Consider the following 26,239-nt stretch of genomic DNA (forward strand, 5'->3'; position numbering starts at 1 on the left):
AAGGCTTAGCATGAGAGGGAAGCAGGAGGGAAACAGAACTGAAGCTGATGTTAAGAGAAGGGTAAATATTGGCAGTTTTGAGCTGCAGCACATTACTATAACGTATCGCTAAAAGCACTTTATGAACGAGACCCGATGCACACAGTGTGTAATCGTGCAGCCTCTGTTTAAGTGCCTCTCCTTCAAACTGGTTTTCCAGTCAATGAGGAGAGGAGTGTGATCAAAAGCATCTAAATCACTTTACCAGGAGATTGATTGCGAGTGAAAAAGAAAGAGAAGATTACATTTAATTGAATATCCCCCGCATTTACAGGCCATTCTGCTCAGCGGCCCTCTGTGTGTTCGCTCTGCCTGGGAGATAAGGCCCATTACATTATTGTTGTCCATTGTGTGCTAACTATGGGCCTTTTGCCAGCCTGTTGGGAATGAATTAGCTCGGCTCACTGCCCGTTCTGTAAAGGTCCAACGATAAAAGACCCTATAACACACACAACATGTATCTGCTCTATAACATAGGAGATATAACGTGTGTCCTCTCCTCAGCACTCAGTAAAGTGCGAGGAGGCTGTAGATATTGAAGGATGGCCACCTTAAAGATAGCATCTATATATATTTTATATGAGAAGAGTATTTTGTGTCTGCCAGTGAGGAAACGGTAGCCCTATGTTTTTGTCCCCGGGCCGACCATTCATACGTATAACTGACACAAAGCAAGCATCCACTCCTGAGCCCTGAATACAGCCTCTCATCTCCTCCTCTGTTTGCGTTACTGTGTGTTTGTGTGTGTGTGTGTGTGTGTGTGTGTGTGTGTGTGTGTGTGTGTGTGTGTGTGTGTGTGTGTGTGTGTGTGTGTGTGTGTGTGTGTGTGTGTGTGTGTGTGTGAGTCTAAGTGAGAGAGATTTGGGTGCATTCCCGACCCGAGGCGCTAGAGTCCGAGTAAAGTGAATCATTTGTGATGAGACCTATTCCTCATCTCCTCTCCTCCTCTTCCTCCCTCTCCGTCTTTTCTTCTCCTCTATTCAAAGGTGTACGTCACATTTGAAATCAAGCGGTGCACTCACACGGACATGGCCGTGCTTTCAGTCAACGTGCACACAGTGACAGTGATAACATCTTGAAGTTGGCAGGTCATCTTTTCCAGGATGTCAGCCCCAACACCTGGGCTGATTCCGGGAATGTCAAGGAAAGCTCACGCTTGACTTAAAAGATGTTTTGGACATATTCACACCTGATAATGCTGCTAGAAGAAATGAAGGGGTCAATGAAGTGGAAGAGATGAATGTCTGTACCAAATGCAAGCCAATCCCTCCGATAGATGTTAAGAAATCCCACTTAAATGTTCTCTGTCTTTATGCATTATTGTCTGTCCTTGCAAGTTTATTGACAATCGTTCATTCGATTCAATTCCCATTTGTCTGGAATATAGGTGAGGACCCGGGGAAGTGAAGCTGTTTGGATGAGCAGCTGTAAACCAAACAAGCAGCTCAACTAGAGTCACTAAAAAGCATAAATGTCTTCATGCTAGAGAAGGCAGGCCTTGAGATCCTTCCACTTTGGACGATGAAGGTCTGCAGAAATCTTAATGGCCATCCCTCTAATATTTGTTGAGATATTTCCCTCCAAATTAAACAAGTTAACCAGTTTCCCAACCCCACTATAGTGTGACTAAAACCATCCTCTGTTCAGGCATTTAAACACAGCTCTATCTCTCCAGAGCAACTTTTCTACTGGAGCAAAAAATATTCTAGGGATTGTTTTACTGCCTCTAAGACAGAGGGAAAAGGCACAGGGAAATAAGCAGAGAGAGAGAGAACAAAAACAAAGTGGGATAGAAAGCCAATCCCCTTTGAGTTGATTCTGTAAATCAGCCAGCAGTGCAGCCTATTTCCTCCCGGCGCAGCGCAGCGATGAATGAAGCCCTCAGACGGGACCTTTCCTGATCTTTGTGGCGATGCATTACCAGGTGCACTGGTGCATGTGTGCGCTCATCGCTCACTCCCGCGCCGTATGTATGAGAGGGGGGAGGGGGGGGGTTACAGCCACACAGGACAGCCCGTGTCACAGCATGATGCAGGAAGGCGCTTCACTCACGATAGCGTAGCAGCGAGGGATGCTAACATCATGTAGGCGTGCAGAAGTCTGAGAAGCCCCCTCATCCATAATTACATGATGGCAGACCACAGCCCCCCGAGTCAGAGCCCCCTATCATCTGCTCTTATCTCCTCTCATTACGATACAGAACTGTTCACCATCTCCTCTCACCCTGATAATGAGCCATAATTGGAGAATTTCAAAGGGCTTAAGAGGCAGGGAGGGATATTATACACTGGATTATTACTTTCAAAAAGCCCTAGAGGAGAAGATAAAGTTGCAGAATGTGTCTTAATGGATCCTTAACTCCATCATCTGTGGCCAACGGACACATTTACACAGGTTTATATGAAGATGAAAACAAGGCTCTTGGTGGGAAAGTGTTCTACAGCAGTTTGATAAACCACACCTTGTTTCGTTTGGAGAAGATCTGTCAGACGTGTTGGTGAACAGAGGACTTTTTAAGAGGTGATGCCTTGATACAAACAGGCTGTCCTTTTTGCTCGGGGACAATCGATGTCAAATCCATCAGCTGAAGATACTTAAATCACCCATCGGACAAATTGCAAAATGAAACTCTTGGATGAAAGTGCAAGAGTAAACTTAGCATTTCAAAATAATGTTTCATTAAGTTTAACAACAAATGATGTGTTATTTAATTGTATTGTCTTTATTGGATTTCATGAACCTGTGGGAGATGTTTTTAAATATGTCTTATTCCAGATGTGATCAAGCCACTCCTAAAGCAGTGTTTGCCTGTCTGAGTATGTCCCAACCAGCTAAATCGATCCATGGAGATTCTCCTCAGGGGGTTTTATAGATCATAAAAGCAATTGCAGATTATTTTTCTGTCAATTAACTAAATGAATTTCTGACGTATCATTGCAGCTCCAATACGGTTGAAGCTGTAATGCTCTTGGTATTGAAAAGGTAAATCAATAGATAGGACAAATGAAAATCAGAGTGTATGAGTTTGTGTGTGTGTGTGTGTGTGTGTGTGTGTGTGTGTGTGTGTGTGTGTGTGTGTGTGTGTGTGTGTGTGTGTGTGTGTGTGTGTGTGTGTGTGTGTGTGTGTGTGTGTGTGTGTGTGTACTTTGTGGAAGCTCCTGAAGTAGGCCGCCTTCTCGTCCGGGTATTTCTCCAGCCGCCGCGGTCCTTTACTGGAAGCCTTCTTGAACACCAGCCAACACCTCCGGAAGATCTGAAGACAGACAGCGATGTGAGTTACAGAAACACCACCGTCCCTGAGCAGAGACACGCATCAAGGTAACCGAAGACACAAAGACAGACAAACACACGCTGAGGACGACCCGCTGAAACCACAACAGAGCAGAGTAGGAGAGGCAACCTCCACAGCAGACAGAAGTCAATGCTGCTTCACCAGAACTCCGTCCATTTCCCACCAAAACACCAACAAACAAAGCTTACTTTTCTAAGGAGCTCAAATGTGTTCCATTGATCTGGGACTAATACAGCTGAGAGAAAAGCTCCAAACGGAAGACTTCTGAAGCCTCGTGAATCAATCTGAAAATACATTTAAAGGAACGTATCTCGTTCAAATATTAAGAACCCATTATAAATGTATTCAGATAATACTGACAGCTGCACTCACAGTTAATGCTTTCATTTGGACGAAGGCAACTCCAATGACTCCTTATTTAATAGTTTCTCAGACTAACAGATAACGGATCAGCCGAAGGATCAGCAGGAATACTATATTTGTTGTGTGTTGATTTTGTGGATTTAGTGCACCAGCCGGGAAACATATATTGAATTAGTGAAAACATTTTGCAAAGAGGGAATGTAGGTTAGGAAACACACAATTATTAATTTACTTTTACTGTTCTTAATTCATAAAGTAAACACTGAATATTTTGTTGTTTCAGTGATGAATCTATTCTTTATTTTCAGATTTGAAAATGAATTCACTCCTTTATTTATTAAGCAATATGATGGAAATCTTCTGCTACTGCAGGCTTTAAACTCTACATGCACACAAACAAATACACGTATTCAATGTTTTAAAACGTGTATTTTTCTCCAAGTTATCCGTGATCCTGAAAGGCTTCAAACAAACTTTACACCTTAGTTCTATCCGGGAGCAATTTGCTTTTTTAAAACAGGTGCACACACACACACACACACACACACACACACACACACACACACACACACACACACACACACACACACACACACACACACACACACACACACACACACACACACACACACACACACACACACACACACACACACACACACACACACACACACACACACACACACGCTTCTCTCTGTGGTGCAGCACATTACAGTATTGATTATGGACCTCAGTCTGACCCAACCACGGGCTGAAGATGACACAAATACAGATTGTTGTATATCGGAATACTTCAAGGTCAAATCATGACACTAATGAATGCACACACACACACACACACACAAAATATCTCTCTGCAGCTTTCCCGTTAGTCTTATTTGCAAAAATGCATCTGTCATTGTGGGACAGGAGAAGTAAAGCGTGTAAACCGTGTCTAATCATCATGATTCAGGAATGTTTTCGGCGTCAATACGACACATTTCTCAGCTGATGCAACATTTCTTTTTTGGTTTAGGAGATTGTCAGCAAGACACACTTCCTCCCTACGAACAGAATTGAAATCTCCACCTTTAGAGATTCATGTTTTTCTCCGGGCAGCGACATCCCTGAGGATCAATAAAAAGATAAATATCCTTCCAGTGAGTTCCCCCGCAGCAGTAACTCCAAAACATAACTTTCCCCTTTAGAGCCGGTGTGTGTCGGGGTGTAAGGAGCCCAGACACCCCCGTTTAGAGGCTGAGGGAGTGTGATGGCCAGTAGCTCATGAGTCCTGCGTGGTTTCCCGTCTCTAATAGTGGGACCTTTCCATTTCCTGGTGCAGACAGCCGCGATCAGTCTGCCTGATGTATGATTGCCCCGGGCCGCATGTTGTGTTGGGGAGCCGTGGATTAATTTGTTTACTCAGCTGGTGTACTTCATAAAGGGCCCGCTGAGTTGAACTTGGCACTTTGCAGTAATTGACTAGAGTGGATCCCTAGGTCCTTATCGGGCCGCCTTGATGGGCCTCCATTCTAGTTAAGTGTTGCCCAGGCCCATTATAAACAGCAAACTGCACAAAACGATGCACAACACTCCCTCCATCATTCCCTACTCCCACCATCCAGAAAAGGCTTTCAAGACGAGCCGAAGGACCTAAAGAGGCGATAAAATCACATCGAGCATACTGTATTTATACCCATAATCATGCATATATATATATATATAGCCGCAGCTTTGACAGAAAAACTAGCAGAGATCTGAATCCCTTTTGACAATGGTCATTTCCACGTTTGGGAGTTTTAAAATGAATTCCCTTTAGGGAGCGTGAGTCAAAGCAATGCTGCCTGCACACAAAGTACGCTACCCAAGCTCTGCTCAGATTAAGCAATTATACGAGCACAAAGCAGTGAGATAGCTGGTGCATAATAAGAACAGGAGGGTATGAATGGAGAGGGCTTAATTTCTCCTGTTCCACAGTCGTCAGAGCTTTGTGAAGGCGCTGCTATTCTCCGGCTCATTCAGAGACACTCCAGCTCTGATTGTAATTACATAGACGTGAATGAGAGACTCTCTGCTGGTTTGGTGCAATTCATTTAATGCCACGAGCACGCCGCCTGGCACCGAGATCTAACCACCAGTTCCAGGAAAAAACAGAGTGATGAAGAGGACGCTTCTGGGAAAACTGAAATCACCTCCTGTTATTGCTTTGAAATGTCCTCTGATTACTGACGTGTGAAAGATGTTACACCTCCACTCCATAGTTTAGCTCTGCTCAATAACACAAAGTAGGCTTGAGTTTTTAAAATATGCACAGTAAACTCAACTTTAATTTAAGGATTTCCCATATTCCATGTGTGTAAGCTTTGGTTCATCTCTGTCCATTCTTAATACAAAGGTAAAGAGGCCAAAACCAGAAATGACTGAGAAAAATGTGCCTTTTTACGGTTAAATGGCCTTTATGTTGTACTTTTAATGTGCAAGTGATTGCAGTCATAACATGTGAAGTGTATTGTGACATATGTGCCACTTTAAGTACTACTGACCCATTTATTTCCAAAATAAGGGATTTGTACTCGTTAATTTATCTTCTTTACTAATGTATATGTTTAAATGATGCCTGTTTGGGAGGTTACATTTGATAAAACACTTGTCTCAAGGTGCAATTGATTGTAATTCAGATCCAAACGAGGGCAGATTGATGCCACCTGGTGAAGCTGCCTCCCTGATTGGCCACAGGCAGCAGGTGACGGGGTATAAGAGGTTTCAGGAGACAGCAAACAGGTTGGTCTGCTCTCTCCATGTGAATGGAGGATCCTAAGAGACACACTGCATGAAATGATGTACTTTTTGATGCCATGGATTGTTTTTTTTAACCATACAAATATACAACTGCGTGCTGGTCCAGTCTTTCCCACTCACACTACCAAACATCCTCAAGTTTCAGCAAACTTTCAGAATCAGGACACATGCATGTTGCTGCAGAGCACATGTTTTGGTTGTATCAGCACTTTGTCACTAAGAAAAAGCACCAACATTATTAAAAAGCAGACAATGGAAAGCATCTCCAGCCACAAACAACTGCACAGAGTTTTTGTTTGTGTGGTCAGTGGAAAGTGACTCCAAAGTGCTCATCTACTGGTGGGTGCAGTGGGAAGCATGAGAGTAGAAGTGACGGGTGCACCAAGCCACAATTTGAACATGTAAAAACTTGGGTTTCCACTGAAGCACCACCAATACAATTGAACTGACCTTGAGGAAATCTGAATGGGGAAAATAGTAACTTTGTCTCTAAAAATGTAAGATGTTGAATTATTGAGCACATAGTTATCAGGGACGTATTCATTCTGCAGACATTGTGTGCAATGCTTTTTCTTCTCAAAGTGCACCTCTGTTTGATTCTACATCATCAAAGGTGCATTTCCACCCTGCAGTGTGTGGTCTGTCTGCGCAGTGACTTCATCAACACCAACGACAACCGCTGATACTTGGGGGGGACGGATTAGAGCCAAAATACGACCACAGATGGACGCAGACTTTTGGATAGGCTCTAATAAAAGGTTCACATCTGTCTACATATAAAACAAGAAGGGCGTCAAGAGAGTGCCAAGGCTGGTTCATGAGTGAAAAATAAAGAATACTTCAGATCAACTCCACATTTCTACGGGTTTATCCTTGGACAAGCGTCATGAAAACTATGCTAAGTAGACCTCCAGTAATCCTGACGAACAAACAGAAAACATGACGTCTTTCCGGCGTGATGAATCTGCTTTATGGTGTACTGACAGTAAACGTTAATTAAATGAGAGTGTATTAAACCATGACTGTGAGAATTTAGGACCCGGACACCTGAGTGATGACTGATGGTTTAGTCATTTCTGTCCATTCACCTCACGGGGCATTATCAAACTTCTGGCGCTATTAAAGAGCTGTCTCGCCTCTCAATAAAATATGGGCCTTGCTTCCCCCCACAGGCGAAATCACTTGTCATTTGGATGAACTGTTTGAAGACACGGGAAAGATTTCCAATGACAGCCTGCTTCAGGTAAATGACTAATCACAGGGCGGAATAAAAATAGCTTCCTGCTGAATCCTCAGGAGTGCACACAATCATAATACCTCAGAGGCGCACAACGTTCATTATTCCTAAGATATTTGATTTGAACAAGAAAGGGACAATGTGGGAAGGCTTTGTAGTCTCTCTGTGATTTATGTGTGCTAGCAAACGTGATTTGAAAATGATTGCTGCGGCACTTACTGACAATACAGGAGTGGAGAGCCCTTCAATCAAAGCAGTCCTGCAACACTCAGATGTGGTGATAACAGGCAGGATTACACACTTAGCATGTTGAATACTGAGCGGGTTCTGACTGAACAAAATATTTAACCTTGTAATCACGGAGAAGACAATAAATAAAACACACGTTATACCCACCACAAAGCTAATGTTGGGCTATAAAGGAACTACAGCACGGTCACATGACTTCACGTCACCACCGCTAAGCTAAAGGAGGCTAATGTTGGGCTATAAAGGAACTGCAGCACGGTCACATGACTTCACGTCACCACCGCTAAGCTAAAGGCAGGCTAATGTTGGGCTATAAAGGAACTACAGCACGGTCACATGACTTCACCGTCACCACCGCTAAGCTAAGCTAAAGGAGCTAATGTTGGGCTATAAAGGAACTACAGCACGGTCACATGACTTCACGTCACCACCGCTAAGCTAAAGGCGGGGTCTCTTCAACTTGTGTTAACCACACAACCAAAAACACACTCAGAAAACCATTGAACTGCAGACAGAACAGGAAGTTCATAAACGCTAACTCATCTCCACGTTGAGGACTCATTCCTGCACCTCTCTATTCTGCATGGCTCAGCGTTCCCGCGGCGATGATGATGCCTGATGGACTCTGACAGACCTCCTGGTGCAGACAATCAATTCCAGACGGCGGCGGGGTCTGTGCCACGGTGTCCATCTTTTATAATTTGATTTGTTATTCCGTTGGACAGTTGTTACAGCAATCATCGCGGCAATCACTCCCCCCTGCCTCCCCCCCTCACCCAAATCCTCCCAGATCTCCTCCAGCATTTCAACAATCCTCCTCTCAAAGCATTTGTCCTCTGTCACTCTCATCCCCGGTCGCCGGCTGTCACCTTTTGACTTGATACACAACATCCCCCCCCCTGCTTGTACGGACACATGTATCCCGCCTCGTCTCAAATGTTTGGACATCCCATAATTTCATAATTCGCTCCTGACTACAGCTGTTTGCAGAGTGGCGAGCCAGCCGCGCCCCAGTTAATCATAGATTACTTTATCTGGGCCATTCCAAATCCTCATGTGTAATGCAGTGCTACCTCAGCAGCAAGTAATCACTGCCCCCCACTCCACCCCAAACACACACACACACACACACACACACACACACACACACACACACACACACACACACACACACACACACACACACACACACACACACACACACACACACACACACACTCCTCACTCAGAGCCTGATTCGTCTCCCTCCTCCTGCCCTTCTGTCGTCCCCCTCGCTCTTCTATATTTCTCCTCTCAAATTCCCCATCTCTTTCTTGTGTCTACGCCTGATTGGACATTCTCATCAAGCATGCACGTGCCAAACTGCTCCCGAAATGTAATATCAGAGTATTAGTAACTCTCTTATTCTCCCGCGTTGAGGCGTCGGCTGTGTGGGTGGGGGGCATTGGAGGCTTTAGGAAGGACAACAAATCTTTGTCAGATTGGGAACGAGGATACTTTTCCTTTTTGGGTCATGACAAAGACTTCAAGGGTAGAAGAAGGTAGAAGAAGAGAAAGCATGAGAGAAGGAAACAGAAAGAGGAAGCTGGAATAAGAAAGCATGCTTGGGTTGGAAACGATGATCAGGTTGTGAGAGCAGATGCTGAGAAAGTAAGTGTTGCATAGACAGAGGAACTGGCTGCAGCCTCCACTAAGAGTCATTTCGGAGGACAGATTGTGTCCACTACCTTTCCTCTGCTTCCCTTTCCCCAAATTAAGCACAACAGAAGCACCCAGCTCCAGACTGAGTGTTTTCCTGCTTCCAATTGTCATGCAAATACCCTTGTTGAGTGCAGGGGAAGAACTATTTCTGCTGTTGTTTCTCATTACTGTGTGGGTGGGGGGGGAGACAGGGGAGATGTTCGACCCATGCTGAGCAGCGCAGCCTGGAGCAGCAAAACACAAGTTAAAATGTCACACACGGTGTGTAATCCAGCCGTCACACACTGAAGCAGGGCTGCTTTTTTTCTAAAGGATGGCACAGAAATAGCCGCCCAAATTATTCTGCAGGAGATGTAGGTCAATATTGAGGTTTCTCTCCCAGGTATAAGGGAGGGGGGAGGAGGAGATGCTGTAAACAGGGGGATGTGTTGCGTGTGCAGGAAACCCACATCTTCTTTTTGACAATTTACAAAGCTGGGACAAAGGATTACAGTGCAATCATAATCCCATAACACAGTTTATAATACTTTACTCCATCTTCTATATTATTGATTTTTGTGACCCTGATGTTGGCAGGCGCTGCCGGGTACAGTATGCGAGGCGGTGCATTTGTGAAGCACTTTAACAGAGGGACAATCAAGCTTTAAGTCATCATTATGACAATTGCATGCTCCTTTAAACCGTCCCTCATCCAAAACCTCTTTATGTATTACCGCTTTAGTCAGCAATCCTCTGCACACACACACACACACACACACACACACACACACACACACACACACACACACACACACACACACACACACACACACACACACACACACACACACACACACACACACACACACACACAAGCAATTTCCATTTAATCTATGTACAAGGCAAAGAGGGATTTGACTACAGCAGAATACCCTCGGCGACGAGCATGCTGAGACCCCCGGAGACAGAAAAAGCAGCAATACAGCGGCGTGTTGTTTCCTACGAGACGGGAATGAGTTGTCCGGCACGGTTTCCTCGAGCCAGGCTGAATGTTAATCTGAGATAAATGCATAAATAAAGAGTGTCATCTGCATGCATGCAAACCCGGGTGGGCAAAGTGTTATTTTTCACTTTGGTATGTCGGTGCTCACGCCGCCACCGGCTTCTACACGAGCTAAATTAGCAACTAGGCCAACAGGTGAGGGTCTGCAGGAAGGATGGAGAGCCTCAGAAGTGGCCGAGCAGCCTCTGTGGGAAGAGAATATAAAGTAGGAGGATGAAAGGAGCCACCATGACGCAACTCCACCAAATGGCCGGCTTAATTAGCATTAGCTGACCACTTCATCATCATATAAATAAAGACGGTGAAGTGGAGAGGGGTGCCAGGGGTTTCCGGAGAACCCTTTAGCGGGGTATTATGAAACGAAAGAGCGTTTTCCAGGACAGTGTGTGCGAAGCGTTTGTTATTTGAAATTCATCAGAGGCCCTAAAAGCAGTAATCCTCATGCATTGGTGCAGTCACCCACCCCCCACCCCGCGAGGATTAATTCTAAAGAGGTACTCGCTCACTGATGTTCGAGCTGCTCCTCTGATACGGTTAGCTGTGTCTGCAACAACTATTCCCTCACAACCAAAAGAGATTTCTGCTCCCTGGAACCAACTCGGCACAGGCTGCAAATCAAAGAGGATTGGGCTTCAGTTTACTTCAGTGCCAAAGACGGGGCTCGGATAGTTTGTGTCTCATTGCCTCCCTAAGAACACACTCCCTTGGAAATAAGTGTGCTGTGATTCGTTGTCTCAGCATGAAATCTTTAAGGAATGCAATTATCACTTCATTTCTCCGAGATGTGAGCGAACAACTGGGAACATTAAGAGGGGGGGGGGGTGTAATGTTGATCCCAATGTGTGCTCTCAACTTCAGAATTACTTTAGTTCCAGTCCTAATCTGATTGCGTGCTTAAAGCCCCTCAACAACTGGACAACACATCTAAAACATGTCTTCTGTGTTCAGTGGGAGAGGTCATAATCTGTGTTTGATTCAATCGACTGCCAGATAGACACGCTCATTTCCCCCTCTTCTTACACCATATTGCTATAGATAATGAGTGAATTTGGACTTATAAAAGGATGTTTACAATCTAAAACATACAATTCGTAGGCTGCCCTCAAAGCCACTAGACTTCCTTGGCAGAAACAGGAATTTAACTTCATTTAAATTGGACAAAAACCAAATATAACTCATCGAACGCATCTTATTCCCACTGTTCAACGCTCGAAAGCGTCTACAGTGACAGAAGAAACCACCTCTGCTCAGAAGCCCTTCATTCAGGCGCGTTTGTGACATTAAACGGGGGGCTATTTTAAGCCCAGTTTCTCCATTAAAAAGCATTCACACAACGTGGATAAAGATTAATGACGGGTCAAAAGTTTACCATATTATCTCTTCTTGTTCCATTATATAATATCTTTAATAACCTCATGTTTTCAATTGTTTTATGCCTCTTAAGAGCCATTATTTCCTCCGTTATGACCTTTAAATGATCTGCTCAAAGTGCCGCTGCCAAGGCTGCCATTGTGTGCTCCATTTCCCTTGGCAGACCTTATCCAAAATTCATTCCCAGAACAATAATTCTTGGTGGAAATATTAAAAGCTGTTTAATAGAAATAGAAAGGGGATCAGATTGCCTCGGCCTCCACTCGAGGTCATTAGGATGAGAGTGTGAATTAAAAAAAGCAACGTGAGAGTCAGCTGTAGCTTCAGAGCTGGGCAGGTACCAAACTGTCCCCTCCTTACTATTAAAAGAAACCCCCGGAGAACATCTCCAAACAAACCCACACAGACAGATCCCCCCCCCCCCCCGACCAGCACAAGGTCAAGGTGTTTCCAACAACACATTAATAATACACAGCCTGACAATTAGTGCCACATAAAACAGCCTTGTTTACCCGGCAGCCTCGGCTAATCAACACGAGCAAACACGGCTATTTGCTTGCATTTTGAAGCAGATCAGGTATTATATTTCATTATTTTAGCAAGGCCATAATAATGTTTACCTATGCAACGCACTGAGTAAATTAAGAACCCGACAAGCCCCTTAACACACACAGAAACACAGCTGAGGCTATCTTTGGAGCACACTGTACTCAATGTGCCTGGCAAGCAGGCTGATGAAAGGTAACAGCAGGGGAAGAACTCATTATAGATCGTGAGTCAAATATTAAAGGGAGGAGGGACGACTTTTCTCCAGGAATTACTTCATCTGGACACATTTTAAGACGGGTTTTACTATGATACAAGTGATAGTATTTCCCTGAGCCAACACCAGTACCCTTACATGTTTATTTAGCTTTATTTATAAGTGTTTGTGGTCTCACATCAAGAATTCAGGTGATGCTTTTGTCAAGTTCATTAAATCTCAAATCTATTTTTTGATTTTTTGTCAAAAGTTTGTTCCTCAATGTTTACTTTTTGATAACCTGTGGAAAGGTTTTTAATAAATAGATTAAAATAATACAAAATAAGTGCTTTGCATTCAGAGTGACTGAGATAGTGAAACCAATAACATTGTTCAATAAAAATGTAAAATGTGATTTCGTGTTATGCAACAAAAGCACTTCAAAAGAACAATTGATCGTTTGGCTGCCCTGCTCTATGAATATAGGCATTGGTCATTACAAAACCCATTTAAGTTCAACTAATATTTATATATTTGACAACTTGTATATAAAATACAATAACAGTTTTCCCATTTTTTGTCCTAAATGCAATGCAACAGAAAAATAATGCTCTGGGAAATGGATTTTCACACATCTGACACATAACACCTGTGCATGTACACAACTGCAACTACATATCCACATACTGGGTCTACACACACACACACACACACACACACACACACACACACACACACACACACACACACACACACACACATACACACACACACACACACACACACACACACACACACACACACACACACACACAGTGAAAGTGAGCATAGCTGCAGAGCACAGCCCCGAGGGCCGGTGTGTTGATTAATGAGGGGAGGAAGGCGAGGAGAGGAGGATGAAGCAGGAGTGTTAATGGAGCTATGATAGATTCCTCGGCTGTTTTATAGGTGAGTCTCCAGAGGATCTGCACAAAGTAGCGAATAATACAGTACCACTAAGACTGTAAATCCACCAGGGAGGGGGATACATGTGGCTCAGACAGACCTGAATATGGAGCAGAATATAATCACCTTAAAATCACATGTGCATTTTACGGTAGTTCATGTGAGGGAATCTTTTTATAATTTATTAAAGATATTAATTGCGCCCAATTCATTTAAAACATCTTAACCATACTACCCACATCTGTGTCCTAGCATGACCCCATGGGTTAAATATGAATTAACATTGACTAAGAACAGCCTGTCAGATTTTTAGCTTTGATTTTGTTGCATTTTTAAATCGTCGTACCCTTTTAGGCCACACGGTGGCAGCAGACACGAGAGCAAACATGCCACTAACATATTATCACCTTTGGCATACAGTCGCCTATTTGGGATTTTTTAGACAGGATGCACAGCTGTGAGTCTATAAGGATCAACTGAAGTGATCAAAATGTGACAATAACCTTCAGCAAAGTCAAAATAAGAACAGATTTACAACATGAAACGGAAAAGGAGTCGCATTTCTAAATAGATCTTCATTTGAAATAATACACCACAGCTAATTGAGGCCATGGAAAGCTGTAAATGTGCGTCTTCTTTAAAAGAAATGACCGATAAGTTATTGGTTAATGGCTTTTGAAGCTAATTTAATTGAAACTGACATCCTGACTTTACTGATGAAGCTGCTTTAGATGATATGCTATAAATATTCAAAGACAGAGCGAAGGGGAATAAGGATTTGTTCTCTGAACTCTAACTTATGAATGGAGTGTCCCGTCTGTTGTCGGTTCTGCAGGGATTGGAAAGATTAAATAGCCACGAGGAGAGTCCTCTCCCATCGAGCTGTGACTCCCCCCCCGATGGGATTAGAGAACTTTGCACTTTACAAAAGCAGCTCATCAGAAAAACATGGGGGAACACAAAGCTGTTCTGGACAGCGGCAGCTTGACGTGACATGTGTTTGTGTTCGGATCACAGGCCGAAACAGAAGCAATACAGCGAGAGGGGATCACAGAAGTTGCTGTGATTGAAAGAAGGATGTCAGGACACTGAGGGAGGACAGAAGAGAGTTTATGCAAAGGCATTATTATTACTAAGTAGCTTTTCCTTTCATTCAATTGGGTTTTATGCATTAGGAACAACTTCAACATCTGTCCACGGCAAAAAGCTTTCCTGATGATGAGGAACAACGGGAATCAATGAGTTGAAATGTTCAAGTGGAGTCCGGGCCCAGATTTATTTATGAAAGCGGCTTTATAATAGAATGAATAACGATGGTCGAGGTGTTGCTCCCACATCCCGCTCCAGATGCAATTCATCAGGGCCAATAAGAGCCGGCGATCTGTCTTCAGGTCTGTGTCTGATGGAGGGGGCTGATGGAAACGAGAGGAAACGACCACACGACGTACAGCTCTGCATATCTGAGAGTTAATGCACCCAATCGAATAGCATCTATCACCAGAAGAGATGGGAGGAGGCTACAATCAGACACAAGGCACACGTATAAACAAGGCTTATTAAAAACAGCAATTTGTGTTAGGGAATCAGAAGGAATTGTGGCTATTTGAGGTAGAAATCCAATGATTTCTAATGGATTTAATGAGATTTCTTTCCACAATTCTGTCTTTCTACGCTCCACTGAAAAATCCCCTGAATGCACCGCTCAGGACGGCCTGTCATTGTTAAACGTGAGTGCACAGAAGTGGCAGGACCCTATCTTAAACGGCCGTCTCCGACAATAGACACATTGTTCTCTTTGCGTCTAAAGGGGGGAACACACCCACACACACCATGACAATACAAACTGTCCACCTCAAGGCCACAAACACACACTCTGTGAGACAGAAACAGCTGAGGGAGACAAAACAGTTAATAGGTATTTAGGCAGGGATGGGAGGAGAGCACGACTTGGTCCAAAAAAGTACTTAAAAGAGTGATAAATCTAAATGTTCTCCTCATATTTAATGGATGGAAGAGGCTCTATTTGCTCCATTAGTGTCTGTGTCTGTAAACTGCAAGCTTAGCATCAGACCCGGGTGTGAAAGGTTTCCAAACGCCCACTGTTTAGATTGTTTTTATGGACGCAAGCCTTTATAAATATTTATTTTGTCCAACCAACACCCTAAAACATCCCATTTAATTGCACTTTGCCATTCATTTTGGCACTTGATCTGATACGCAGCAGAGATTTCTATTAACCTTAAAAGCTAATATCGCAGTCGATCATTTTCATTAAACTGTGGAGAGCCGAAAGGTGATTAAAACTCATTTAGTTTTGCTAATTTAATCCATAGTTTCTGATGATGTGTGGCATTATTTCTATAAAAAACACTGATCAATTATCTAAATCATTGCAGCCTTTCTGATATCCAATCCTAGCTCTAAAAGGGAATATCCTTTAACTGTCGTGTTTAAAATCCTAATTCCTTTCCCAATAGAGCAAAGATGGGAAGATGCATGAACTCTCCAGTCCAACCACAGAGCCAGTGTGACTGGTAGGAATATTCCAGCATGTCATTTGATGTCAAAACAAATTACAAGCGCTCCTTAAAGGCAGTTTTAACTGTTGTCACACATTTCAATTCTGTGAAACCAGACGGTAAAACTGAAGGAGGCAAAGTCCAATAAGTCCCGAGCTACACGAGATGTCACTGTTTTTTAGCTCTTAAATTAGAGACGGCTATTCTCCCCAATATTGTGAAATGTTTCCCTCGTTAAAAAGTCATTTTAAAACCCCGAAACACTTCTGTAGAGAACAGGGGAGTAACCACAACCACAACAGTTTACAAGCGCTCCTTAATGTCAGTTCCTGAGTGCTTTTGACAACATTTCCACCCAAAGCTGAATGCGGCAAGGTTCCAATACGTCCCGAGCTACACTAGCTGTCACTTGTTTCCCAAAACAAACTGTACATATGAAATGGTTCCCTCGCAAAGAAAGTCATTTTAAACCCGGAACACTTCTGTAAATCTGAAAAGAGGAGAGTAAGCCGTCTCTGTGCAAATGATATCCTTGTGTTTGAAGATAAATAGCTCACAGTCTGCGGCGCGGTTATTGCTTTACTGATTATTTGTTTACAGCCACACTTTTGTCTGATTGTGTTTCCCCCGCTCCTCGTCCTGGGCCGACAGAACGCATTTTTAATGTGTTTGTCTGCTCCGACCAACAACTGCACTCTGAGCACAACTGTGTCCTTACGACTTTACTCATGCTCGCCTGAATTACAGAACATTATATATAATATTCATCCTTAGGCTACCGGTCTGCACCTTCACCATAACATGACCAGAGTCTCACAGATGTTTTCCAGCTCACTGTTGGTTGTAGCTGGAAGAGGAATGGGGGATGTTTTCAACTATTGTGCATAACACTAAATCTGGGAGAGTGCACGTCAAGGGCTCCAGCCTCCAAAAATATCACCATCTTCTTATCTTTAAAGCTGCTTAACCAATGTGTTTATAATAACAAATGAGGTCACATGTTCTCATGCATCCATAGTGAATTATCACACAACTCTGCAGACATGGAGGTAAATTCTGCAGAAAAACAAACTAGAATTGAGTACATTTGACGTTTTAAACTAAAGAATAAGCTTGAATTGAGCTAAAACCAGCAAAACCACTCGAACTAAAATGACACTTAAATAGTTGACCTTAAGTAGGGGATTAAATCAGGGCTACAGAACATATTGGTGATTAAAAACTCAAACATTTATAGCTGTCTCTGCATCTAACAACAGTTATTTGTGGTGGAATAAACCAATAGAGTTCATTAACACGCTCTAAAACAACAATATCTGCATGCACCCGTATGTAAAAGACGTCAGTGTTATGTTTACTGCATGCATTGTTTATTTTGGGGTGGTGTTGCTTTGGTTACAAAGAGATAAATGAATTTCCAACAAGTATTATCCACGTGTGAAGTGTGAGGGCGAAGCGTTATTCTTAAAGTATTACACACTTCACCTCAGGGCCGACACCGGATCGTGTTCCTTTGAAGTGTTAATACAAACCTGTTTGTGAATGGAGAGCTGAATGACACACACACACACACACACACACACACACACACACACACACACACACACACACACACACACACACACACACACACACACACACACACACACACACACACACACACACACACACACACACACACACACACCTGCAGCTAAAGGAGAATGATTTTTTGTTAAGAACGTTGGACAGACGGAGGAGAAATATTCCACAGCTGACCTTTTCTATTTACCAGAGCCACGGTTAACCTTGGAAACATGTGCCTGCTTTGGCTGACGCACAAATTACTCAAAGGTCAGTTTATTCAGCTCAAGAGGAGCCCATCCCGCTGATAGCATCTCTAAAGCGAGAAAGGAAAACCTTGTGCCAGATTCTGTGGTTTCCCTCGGTGCAGAGAGACTTGTTTTTGGCACTCATTCTGTCTTCATGTAGCAAAGAGAAGAAGACAGTCCGGTACAAAGCCACGGGATTAAAATTAATTGAGAATCCACACACTGTTCTCTGGCAGCAGACTGTTTACTTGTTTGTCGGGAGCGTGTGTGTGTGTGTGTGTGTGTGTGTGTGTGTGTGTGTGTGTGTGTGTGTGTGTGTGTGTGTGTGTGTGTGTGTGTGTGTGTGTGTGTGTGTGTGTGGATTGTGTCGGGGGGGAATGGCCTGTTGGGGTTATGGAGGGTGCAGCGTGGGGTGATGAATGGGACGCTTTTGTGCTCAGTCTCTCAGCTGTCTGCAAACCAGTGAAGGAGAGAATGGTGAGAGAGTAAAGGGAGGATGAGGTGAGGGAGATATCCAGATAAAGGGGAAGAAAAGAGGAGATGGGGAGGGGGTGAGAGAGACACTGTGAAGCGTGGGGAGTACAGGTGAGACGTGAGGTGAGAGAATAGAAGGGGAAGAGGTGAGGAAGAGGAGGGGATGTGAGGAAGGGAAGAGAGTACTTGTGCATTCAAGAACACTGCGGCGTTGTCTGCGCGGCCAACAAAGAGACAAAGAAGTTGGCTAATGTTGGGAATCGTTGCCGGTGGTGAAAAAACAAAACAAATGTCCCGGGGAGAAAGCGTCCCTGACGGTGATCACTCTGCAGAACACACACGGACCTCACGGCCTTCACACATGACAGGGTTTGGAAACGAGCCAATCATATTGACAGATGCTGATGAGCTGGGCCGTGTTGGAGCGGCCACTTTAATATCGCATAAAGGAAACCATTGGACTGTGCTGCTTTCTAATACAAAATATAATGTATAATACATTTTAAATGGCAATGGAGAGCCGGGGCGGGACCGCTAGAAGGTCATCTGTGATGCAAAGCCTTGATATGTGATATTTGAAAGACCTTTAAGGCACTAAAGAAAAGCGTTTAAAAGTAGCACATGATGGGGAAAACAGGCAGGACCTTTCTGCCGCCTGCCAGGTGGGGCTGCAGGGCTTCAAGCCTCACTTTACAGACTAGTCCAATGGAGGAATGTACCACATCCTGCCAGAAAGAGTCAGACATTTGAGTTTAGAGTTCCTTGTAAAGTTGGGTCAAAATCATCCACCTCAACCTCACAAAAAAGCAGATGTCTAACCATCATCTAGAGGCAAAATAAAGTGTATTCCCCTGCAGGTAAACTGATGCCAATGCTAGCTGGTTACAATCTCTGCACAAAACATACTCAGGAAAATGTTAATAATGGCCCTGAAGAAGCTGAGTCTGCACTGCGCACTTGCCAAAGAAACATCAGCATGTCACGGTCAGCCATGTCTTCTGTTTGCGTTGGGCGTCGTGCATCTGGAACGCCTGCAGGTCGGAAGCTGGAAACTCCAACTGGGTAAAATTGTCTGGAACGCAGCTTGAGTGCTTTTCTGGTACCAAACTGAAATGTGTCTGAGGCACTAAATGTCCAAAAACTGTCCGAAAACAACTGTCGGTTTAGCAGAAGACGAAGATTAATTTCTCTAAAGCTTTGTCCTCTATTATTAAATCTGAATATGCCTGGGTCTGGGGCTTTTCGAAGAGTAATCAAGGGATTTGAAGATGTCATCTTAGGCTTTAGAAGATTGTAATGTTCCCTACTTTAATCCATTTCATTTTAGAAAGCAAACTAAGAATAATTTCTCCTTGAAAAGAAGGGTTGAACGCAGCTCTACTGGCATCAAATGAAGAGAGTAAGTAGTAGGTATTTGAGGAAATACATCCTATACTTGTTCAGTAATCAAACCCAGAGTATTAAAACCTTTCCTACTCCAGACACATATGGGACCATTGGATGCAGATCTACAGTATGCTGCACGTTTGGCAGTGTTTCCTCGGTGAGGAATCCTAAAAGCGAAGCAGCTTGTGTCTAAAATCTGTCTGAACGTCCCTTCTGTTCTGTCTCAAGCATCTCTTTCCAGCCATAAACACTATTGAGCTGTTGAGTCAAAAGCAGAAACATAATCAAAATCGACGCTCAAGAAGATGCTACACAACAACGACTCTAAGTGTCATCCCCTCCACGCAGATGTATATTTTTTCCAGTCAGCCCACGCACGTCACACTTTTCCATCGACACAAAAACACTTGAAATGAATCCGCGATCATCTCCCCACGGAGGAGTAAAGAGGTGGCACACGGAAACCTCCCTCTTTCTGATGGAGAATGGGCCTGGAATAGCTAACCCCAGTGTGGACAGGAGAATATTTTCTGTCTTCCCACACCTGGGTCCTCTGAGGCCAGCGCTGCACGGCTCTCTGTGATGAAACAGCAGCGAGGCAGAGGAGTGGGCGAGCAGGACACCAACTGTTTCTTCCTCCACAAACAGCAGGAAGAGAAGGAGCATCCTCTCTGTACCACTGTAGCATTACCTCTGTCATACATCTGCATTTATTATCCCTTATAAACCAATGTTTGGACTACTCAGTGCTCATTTCAGCAGTAAGGGTTGGATACGTAAGGGTTTCATTTGGTTAGGGGTTTTAAATATTATACTATGATATTGGGATGGTATTGTAGTTGTACACACAGATGTTCCATCCTAAATGTGTGTTTAATGACTAAGTTGGTAAATACAAACAATAAGAGCGCATGGAACAGTCTTGTGAGTTCAGAAGATGACACCACGTTACTGTAATGCAGCTTTTAAACCACAACACGCGCCAAATGAAGACATCCAAACATCAAAGACAACACCTCTTCTCATCATGATATTGAGATAATATCGATGTTGTCCAACCCTTACACTTTTCCTGATCTTAATAATAGCATATGCAAAAGGTAAATAAACCACTCCAACTGTATGTAAGCAAACTAAACTGCATGGTAACAACAAGTCTTTCATTGCAGCTTGTAAAGGCTGACCCTAACACAATGAAACATCTAATATGAAATTCCTCACATGCTCGACCTCTTTTTCCCAGAATGCATTAAGCTAATAGCACACAGGAGAAGGAAATACACCGTGCTCACTGTTAGCAAGCTAATTTGCATCTTAACAACAACAGATGTATTTTCATTTATGGATTCCAGCGTGTGTTCGGGGCAGTTAGGGTTAGCTAATGGTATTCCCAACATGCACTAGCCTCGTTTCCTGAATGCATCTTGCTAATAGCATATGCAAAAAGTAAACAAAATGATTTGCATGCTAACGATGACGAATGTCTTTCATTGTTTAATCAAGCTAGGGGCAGTTAAGGTTCCTATTAATACACATCAATTAATCCTATACAGTATGTAATCCTTAATATGCAACACCACAAGCAAGAAGTAAATAACCCTGCCAACTGTATGCAAGCTATCCCTACTATGCACTACCTCTTTTTATCGAGCATAAGCAAGAAGTCAAGCTTGTGTTGGGAGCAGTTAAGTTTCCTTTTACTACAACGATTAATCCTATATGGTATCCCTTACATGCATTAGTTTCAATGCAGTAAAGACACTGAGCCAACTGTGTGCAACAGCTGCTTTGCATGTTAACAGGGACATGTACTTTCATTTGTGAGAGCAGCTTGTGTTTAGGGGCAGCTAAGGTTCCTCTTCCTCTACAACAATTAATCCGGTATGATGTCCTGATGGCACAAACAAAGGTGGAGTGATGGCGCTGCAGCCAGGTGATGATGAGAGGAGGCAGTCAGACTTCATTAGCCTTCATCATCACACTTCATCAGAGAGAGGGAGTGTTCCCGCTCCGCTGGCGTAATGAGCCGGAAGCATGAACAAAAGCAGATGGCTCTATGAGTCAGACAATAAGGCGCTCATAATTGAATATATATCGTTCATTTCAATTTAAGCAGACCAGCCATTTCTCTCCCTTATGTACCTCAATGGAGAGCCATTATCAGGAGCTGCCATCACACTGAATCCAGTGAGACCTCTCAATACTGGGAATAATTTATAAAGAGGAGAACAGTCAGGGATGATTGGGCTGTGTGTACAGCTTCCCCAGTATCCCTATTAGGCTAGTTTCATTATCTATTCATCTGCAGATTATTCTCCAGATAGTCTATAAAATGTCAGAAATAGCGAAACATCTCCATCGTAGTTCCTCTAAAATCCAAAATATGTCTCTGAATATCTTGCTTTTGTACAAAATCGAAATAAATCCACTTTATTTTGGCTGCAAGAAGATTTTTCTGACATTTTAGCATGGAAAGAATTACGTTAAGGATCAATCCATCATAAAATATGTCTGTGTATTCTATTAACTAATCGCTGCAGCTTTCCAATTATAATGCACACCCTAAGATCCATAAAACCCATTTTAATTATCCCTATAATAAAGACACTTATAGCCTGTGGTGCTCAATTGTAAGTGACCTTATTAAAGGTAGTTATGAGGCATTTAATGTCTGTCATAATACTTTAACACAGTCCTTCAATGGCTGTTTATAATAGCATGTGTATCTCCTTATGGGCAGTTTAGTCCTTTGTTCCTCCAGAAATATACTTTAACTTTCTCAATGAAAGTCTGGAAGCTGAGAATAAAGGAGGAAATGATTCACAACTACAAGCACATGACAGCAGCTGTCAACCGGTCACTCGTGCACACTTCGCACAGCATGTGAGTGTGTGCACAAGTGTGTTTGTGCCCGGAGAGAAACTTGCTCTGATCTGCAGGACGGCTGTCGGTCCTGATCCAGACGCCCCTGATGTTAAAGACAAACAACTGGAACTCCTCTTCCTCCTCCGTCCCCCCTCCTCACCCTCAGACAGCAAGTGCAACAGTACTCACCCCCAGCTTCTTGCTCCGTATCCTCACGTATCCCTGCTTCACTATGTCGTTGAAGTTGGAAGCCATGCTGAGGGGAGGCTTCCTGCCCGGGGAGGGAAATAACACAGAGTAATCTCTCCCAGTGTGTGTTTGTGTGCAGCGGGAGTGTCTCTACTGGAGGGTCGCTGGTGGGGGAGACATCCGGCGGTGGGAGACCTGCCCGGCTTCAGAGGAGCGATCCATCCGAGCAGGGAGATACCATTCAGTCAGCTGATCCTCCGAGGAGAGAGAGAGAGAGGAGGAGGAGAGCTTCCTGGACCACACCATCCCAGAAACTGCGAGGGGGGTGGGGGAGGGAACCTGCAGAGGGAAGGAGCTTCATTAAAGGAGGGTGCAACCATCTATTGGCAGGAAAACTCTGCTGTTAAATATTACAATGACTTAGTGGCAACAGGTTACCAATAGTCAAAAATAATACAGAACTAAACAAAAACAGCCTAAAATTCCATTATAAATCCTGAAAGAGTATAGCTGTGGAAAAAATATTATTTAGGATGATTTTAACTCCTATATTAAATATGACCCTTCTCCATTAAAAAGTCCTATTTTAACTTACATAAACCACTCTCTTACTTTAAAAGACTATTTGATTGCTTCATTCCTTTTATTCCCCCCCTTCGTGTTATGACATTAACAGATAGATATCAGATGAACTAATAAAGGGACTATTCATAGTCATTTTAAGGCCAAAACAATCCAATATGAATGCCTCTCAGCTCTTGTAAACTAAGACACGCTGCTGTGTTTTGCCTCGTTGGATCATAAACTTGAATAGATTTCGGTTTTATACTGTAGTCTGGGTAATATAATCAACATGAACAAGTGAAAACACACTCAATTGAATTCCCATTCCATCATTAAACTTCAGCTTGTGACTGTAAATCTCAACAATGACTTGACGTTCCCTTTGTATTTTGCAGCAGCACATTTTAATGTGTTTCTGCGGGACATGCCAGGACTGTGAGTTCAGGTGCTTGCGGTCGTTCATCATCATGATCACTGAAATAATTTATGAGCTAGTGCACAAGGTCACAATCAAGGTGCTCCTCTTCATCATCTGTTACTCCGTGTGCTTCATAAGACTTCCTGTTCAGTGGATTTCAAATCTCACTATGAAATATCTGAAGTAGCGCTGGTCTGTCTTTTGCATGTTAAAGAAAATGTGCAAATGTGCAACCAAGGCATGTTTGGACTAATTTGCATCAGACTTCAGGTCATTATTACCTGAGCCTGCATATCATTTCCATAATTTCACCCTGACAGCCTAATAGGAAAACACAACCTGAGTGTGTGGCCTCCACGTTGTGTCATGTAGGTGAATATGAGCAGATAGTCCATTAACAGAGGAAATTAATTGTAAGCGACTGTACAGAGCCTCGCCTGCAGCTTGCATATGGTAATACAATGCTGCAGATTGGCAATCAAAGACCTCTGATAATTAAAAAGCACAGGAGCAAATGCAAGAGCTGTAATCCTGATCTGGATGTAGAGAGGATGCATCAGGTACATCGATAAGAGAGGCTGGCATTATGTTGATTAGAAGAGAGATGGCTTATGTAACAGAGGGAAATAAACAAGTATATAATGAAGTGCAGATCACTTTTACTCCTTTATTTTACTCTCCTCAATCCAACAATAAGACAGCGCCATAGATTAATGTGTCAGTATCAGAAAACAGATAAATGAGGATGTTTTATCTTCTCCAGCTCGGCTCCATTATCCCATTTCTCATACTAATGTTTGTATTTGTCGTGAAAAAACTTTAGTGGATGCTTCAACTCTTCCACAAACTTCAACACTACAGCAGAGGTATAGAGAAATATACAAAAAATTCAGAAAAAGGAGATGTAGGGAGGGAATGAGAGAGGGGAGAAGGGGAAGAAATACACAATTAGTGGGAAATATGTAACTAAGGATTACATTTCTACATGACACAGGGAAAAAAGTAAGTAAATAAAGGCGTTCTAAGATGTGACAAACTAAAAACGGTGTTGATAGTGACTTTGTTCATGTTCCCTCCCTATTTTGTGTCTAAAAGTCTAAAGATCACTTGCATTCTTGAGTGTTTGTGTGTGAAATCTGGAGGCTTTCTTCGGTGCGTATAGGCCGGCTGCCACTTTGAGACGAGCTCTCCTGTCAAGTGTCATCTTTTTGAGGTAAATCTCAGATTTTTTCCATCACATTCACAAGTGGCTCTCCGAACAGCACGCCGCCTCCCCTCCGACAAACAGCTCGACTTTGATTCCCCTCATTTCTCCGTGGAAGTGTCCTCAAATTTCAGACTTGTCAAAGTTGTTTTGTCTTCATAATGCTCTTTGTACAACATGGCCCCGTTCCATTTCCCGCCGTCTTCCGTCTTCCTCTCTCCAAGAAAACAATGCTGACAGCCACCATGTCTCTTTCATTGCATCAAATATCCTGGTGTCATTGCAGAGAGCTTTCCTGGTTTTGGGGGGAGGTAATTACCAGTTAGGCCTCGGTTTGTCGCCACACAAACCAACACATGGTGGCAGGCGAAGAGCGGAGGGACCTTCATCAAGGTCACGAGCTAAGCCACCGATATCTGCTGAGCTGTGGAAAACAACTCTTGTCCAATACGGGCAATTTATCGGGTATTGACCTCATAATCATCGCCATTTGTCATAGACGATCCGCTTCACATATCCGAGTCCCTCCACGTCTGTGATGATTAATACTGTGAAGACTGAGCGAAGCCGAGCCATCCGTTAGAGCATGAAGCACTCCTGAAGCTGAACCGTTTATTTAGAGCAACTTTCTGATGCTGGAATACTAACAGTGCCTTTGCATTAGTTTGTCTCTTTGGCGTTCCTCCATAAGCGGCTAAATAATTAACACATTCTGAAAAGATAAGCAGGGGTGAACGGGGGAGGGAGGAGGGAGAAAATGCCTCCCCTCGCTTACTTGTTTGCCAGGTAAGCATTTTTACGAGTGGGCGTCTGCAGAGAAAATAGAGATCACACAGGCAGAGTTATGGTAATGCTCGGCTCGGGTTCCTGTACTCCAGCTTTTTACAGCAACTCCTATCAGCCTGATATGTTAATAGGCACAATGGGATTTGGGTTTGATTAAATGTCAATGCCTGGAGGGGAAAAGCGCTAATGTGGAAAGAGGAAAAAAAGCTAATTTCTCAGAATAAGAGATGCAGCCGGCTCGGCGAGTCCTTCGATATTGAAGGA

General features: G+C 43.3%; 1 protein-coding gene across 2 annotated transcripts in view; it reads right to left on the reverse strand.

The window, feature by feature from the left end:
- dok6 (docking protein 6) overlaps positions 1–23,251 on the reverse strand; it is a 36,930-nt gene extending 13,679 nt beyond the window's left edge. Inside the window, exons 1-2 of one of the 2 annotated variants that reach the window (XM_063912682.1) lie at positions 23,004–23,251; positions 3,185–3,292 (exon numbers count right to left, since the gene is read on the reverse strand). In XM_063912682.1, the coding sequence (XP_063768752.1) occupies positions 3,185–3,292; positions 23,004–23,069 (174 nt within the window). In that variant the 5' untranslated portion in view covers positions 23,070–23,251. Of the gene's footprint in view, positions 1–3,184; positions 3,293–8,528; positions 8,814–23,003 lie in introns of those variants that run through there. The other variant, XM_063912684.1, reaches the window with a different exon arrangement.
- Positions 23,252–26,239: the final 2,988 nt, after the last annotated feature.

Source organism: Eleginops maclovinus, chromosome 21, assembly GCF_036324505.1.
Source record: "Eleginops maclovinus isolate JMC-PN-2008 ecotype Puerto Natales chromosome 21, JC_Emac_rtc_rv5, whole genome shotgun sequence".
In the NCBI taxonomy this organism is placed as follows: domain Eukaryota; kingdom Metazoa; phylum Chordata; class Actinopteri; order Perciformes; family Eleginopidae; genus Eleginops; species Eleginops maclovinus.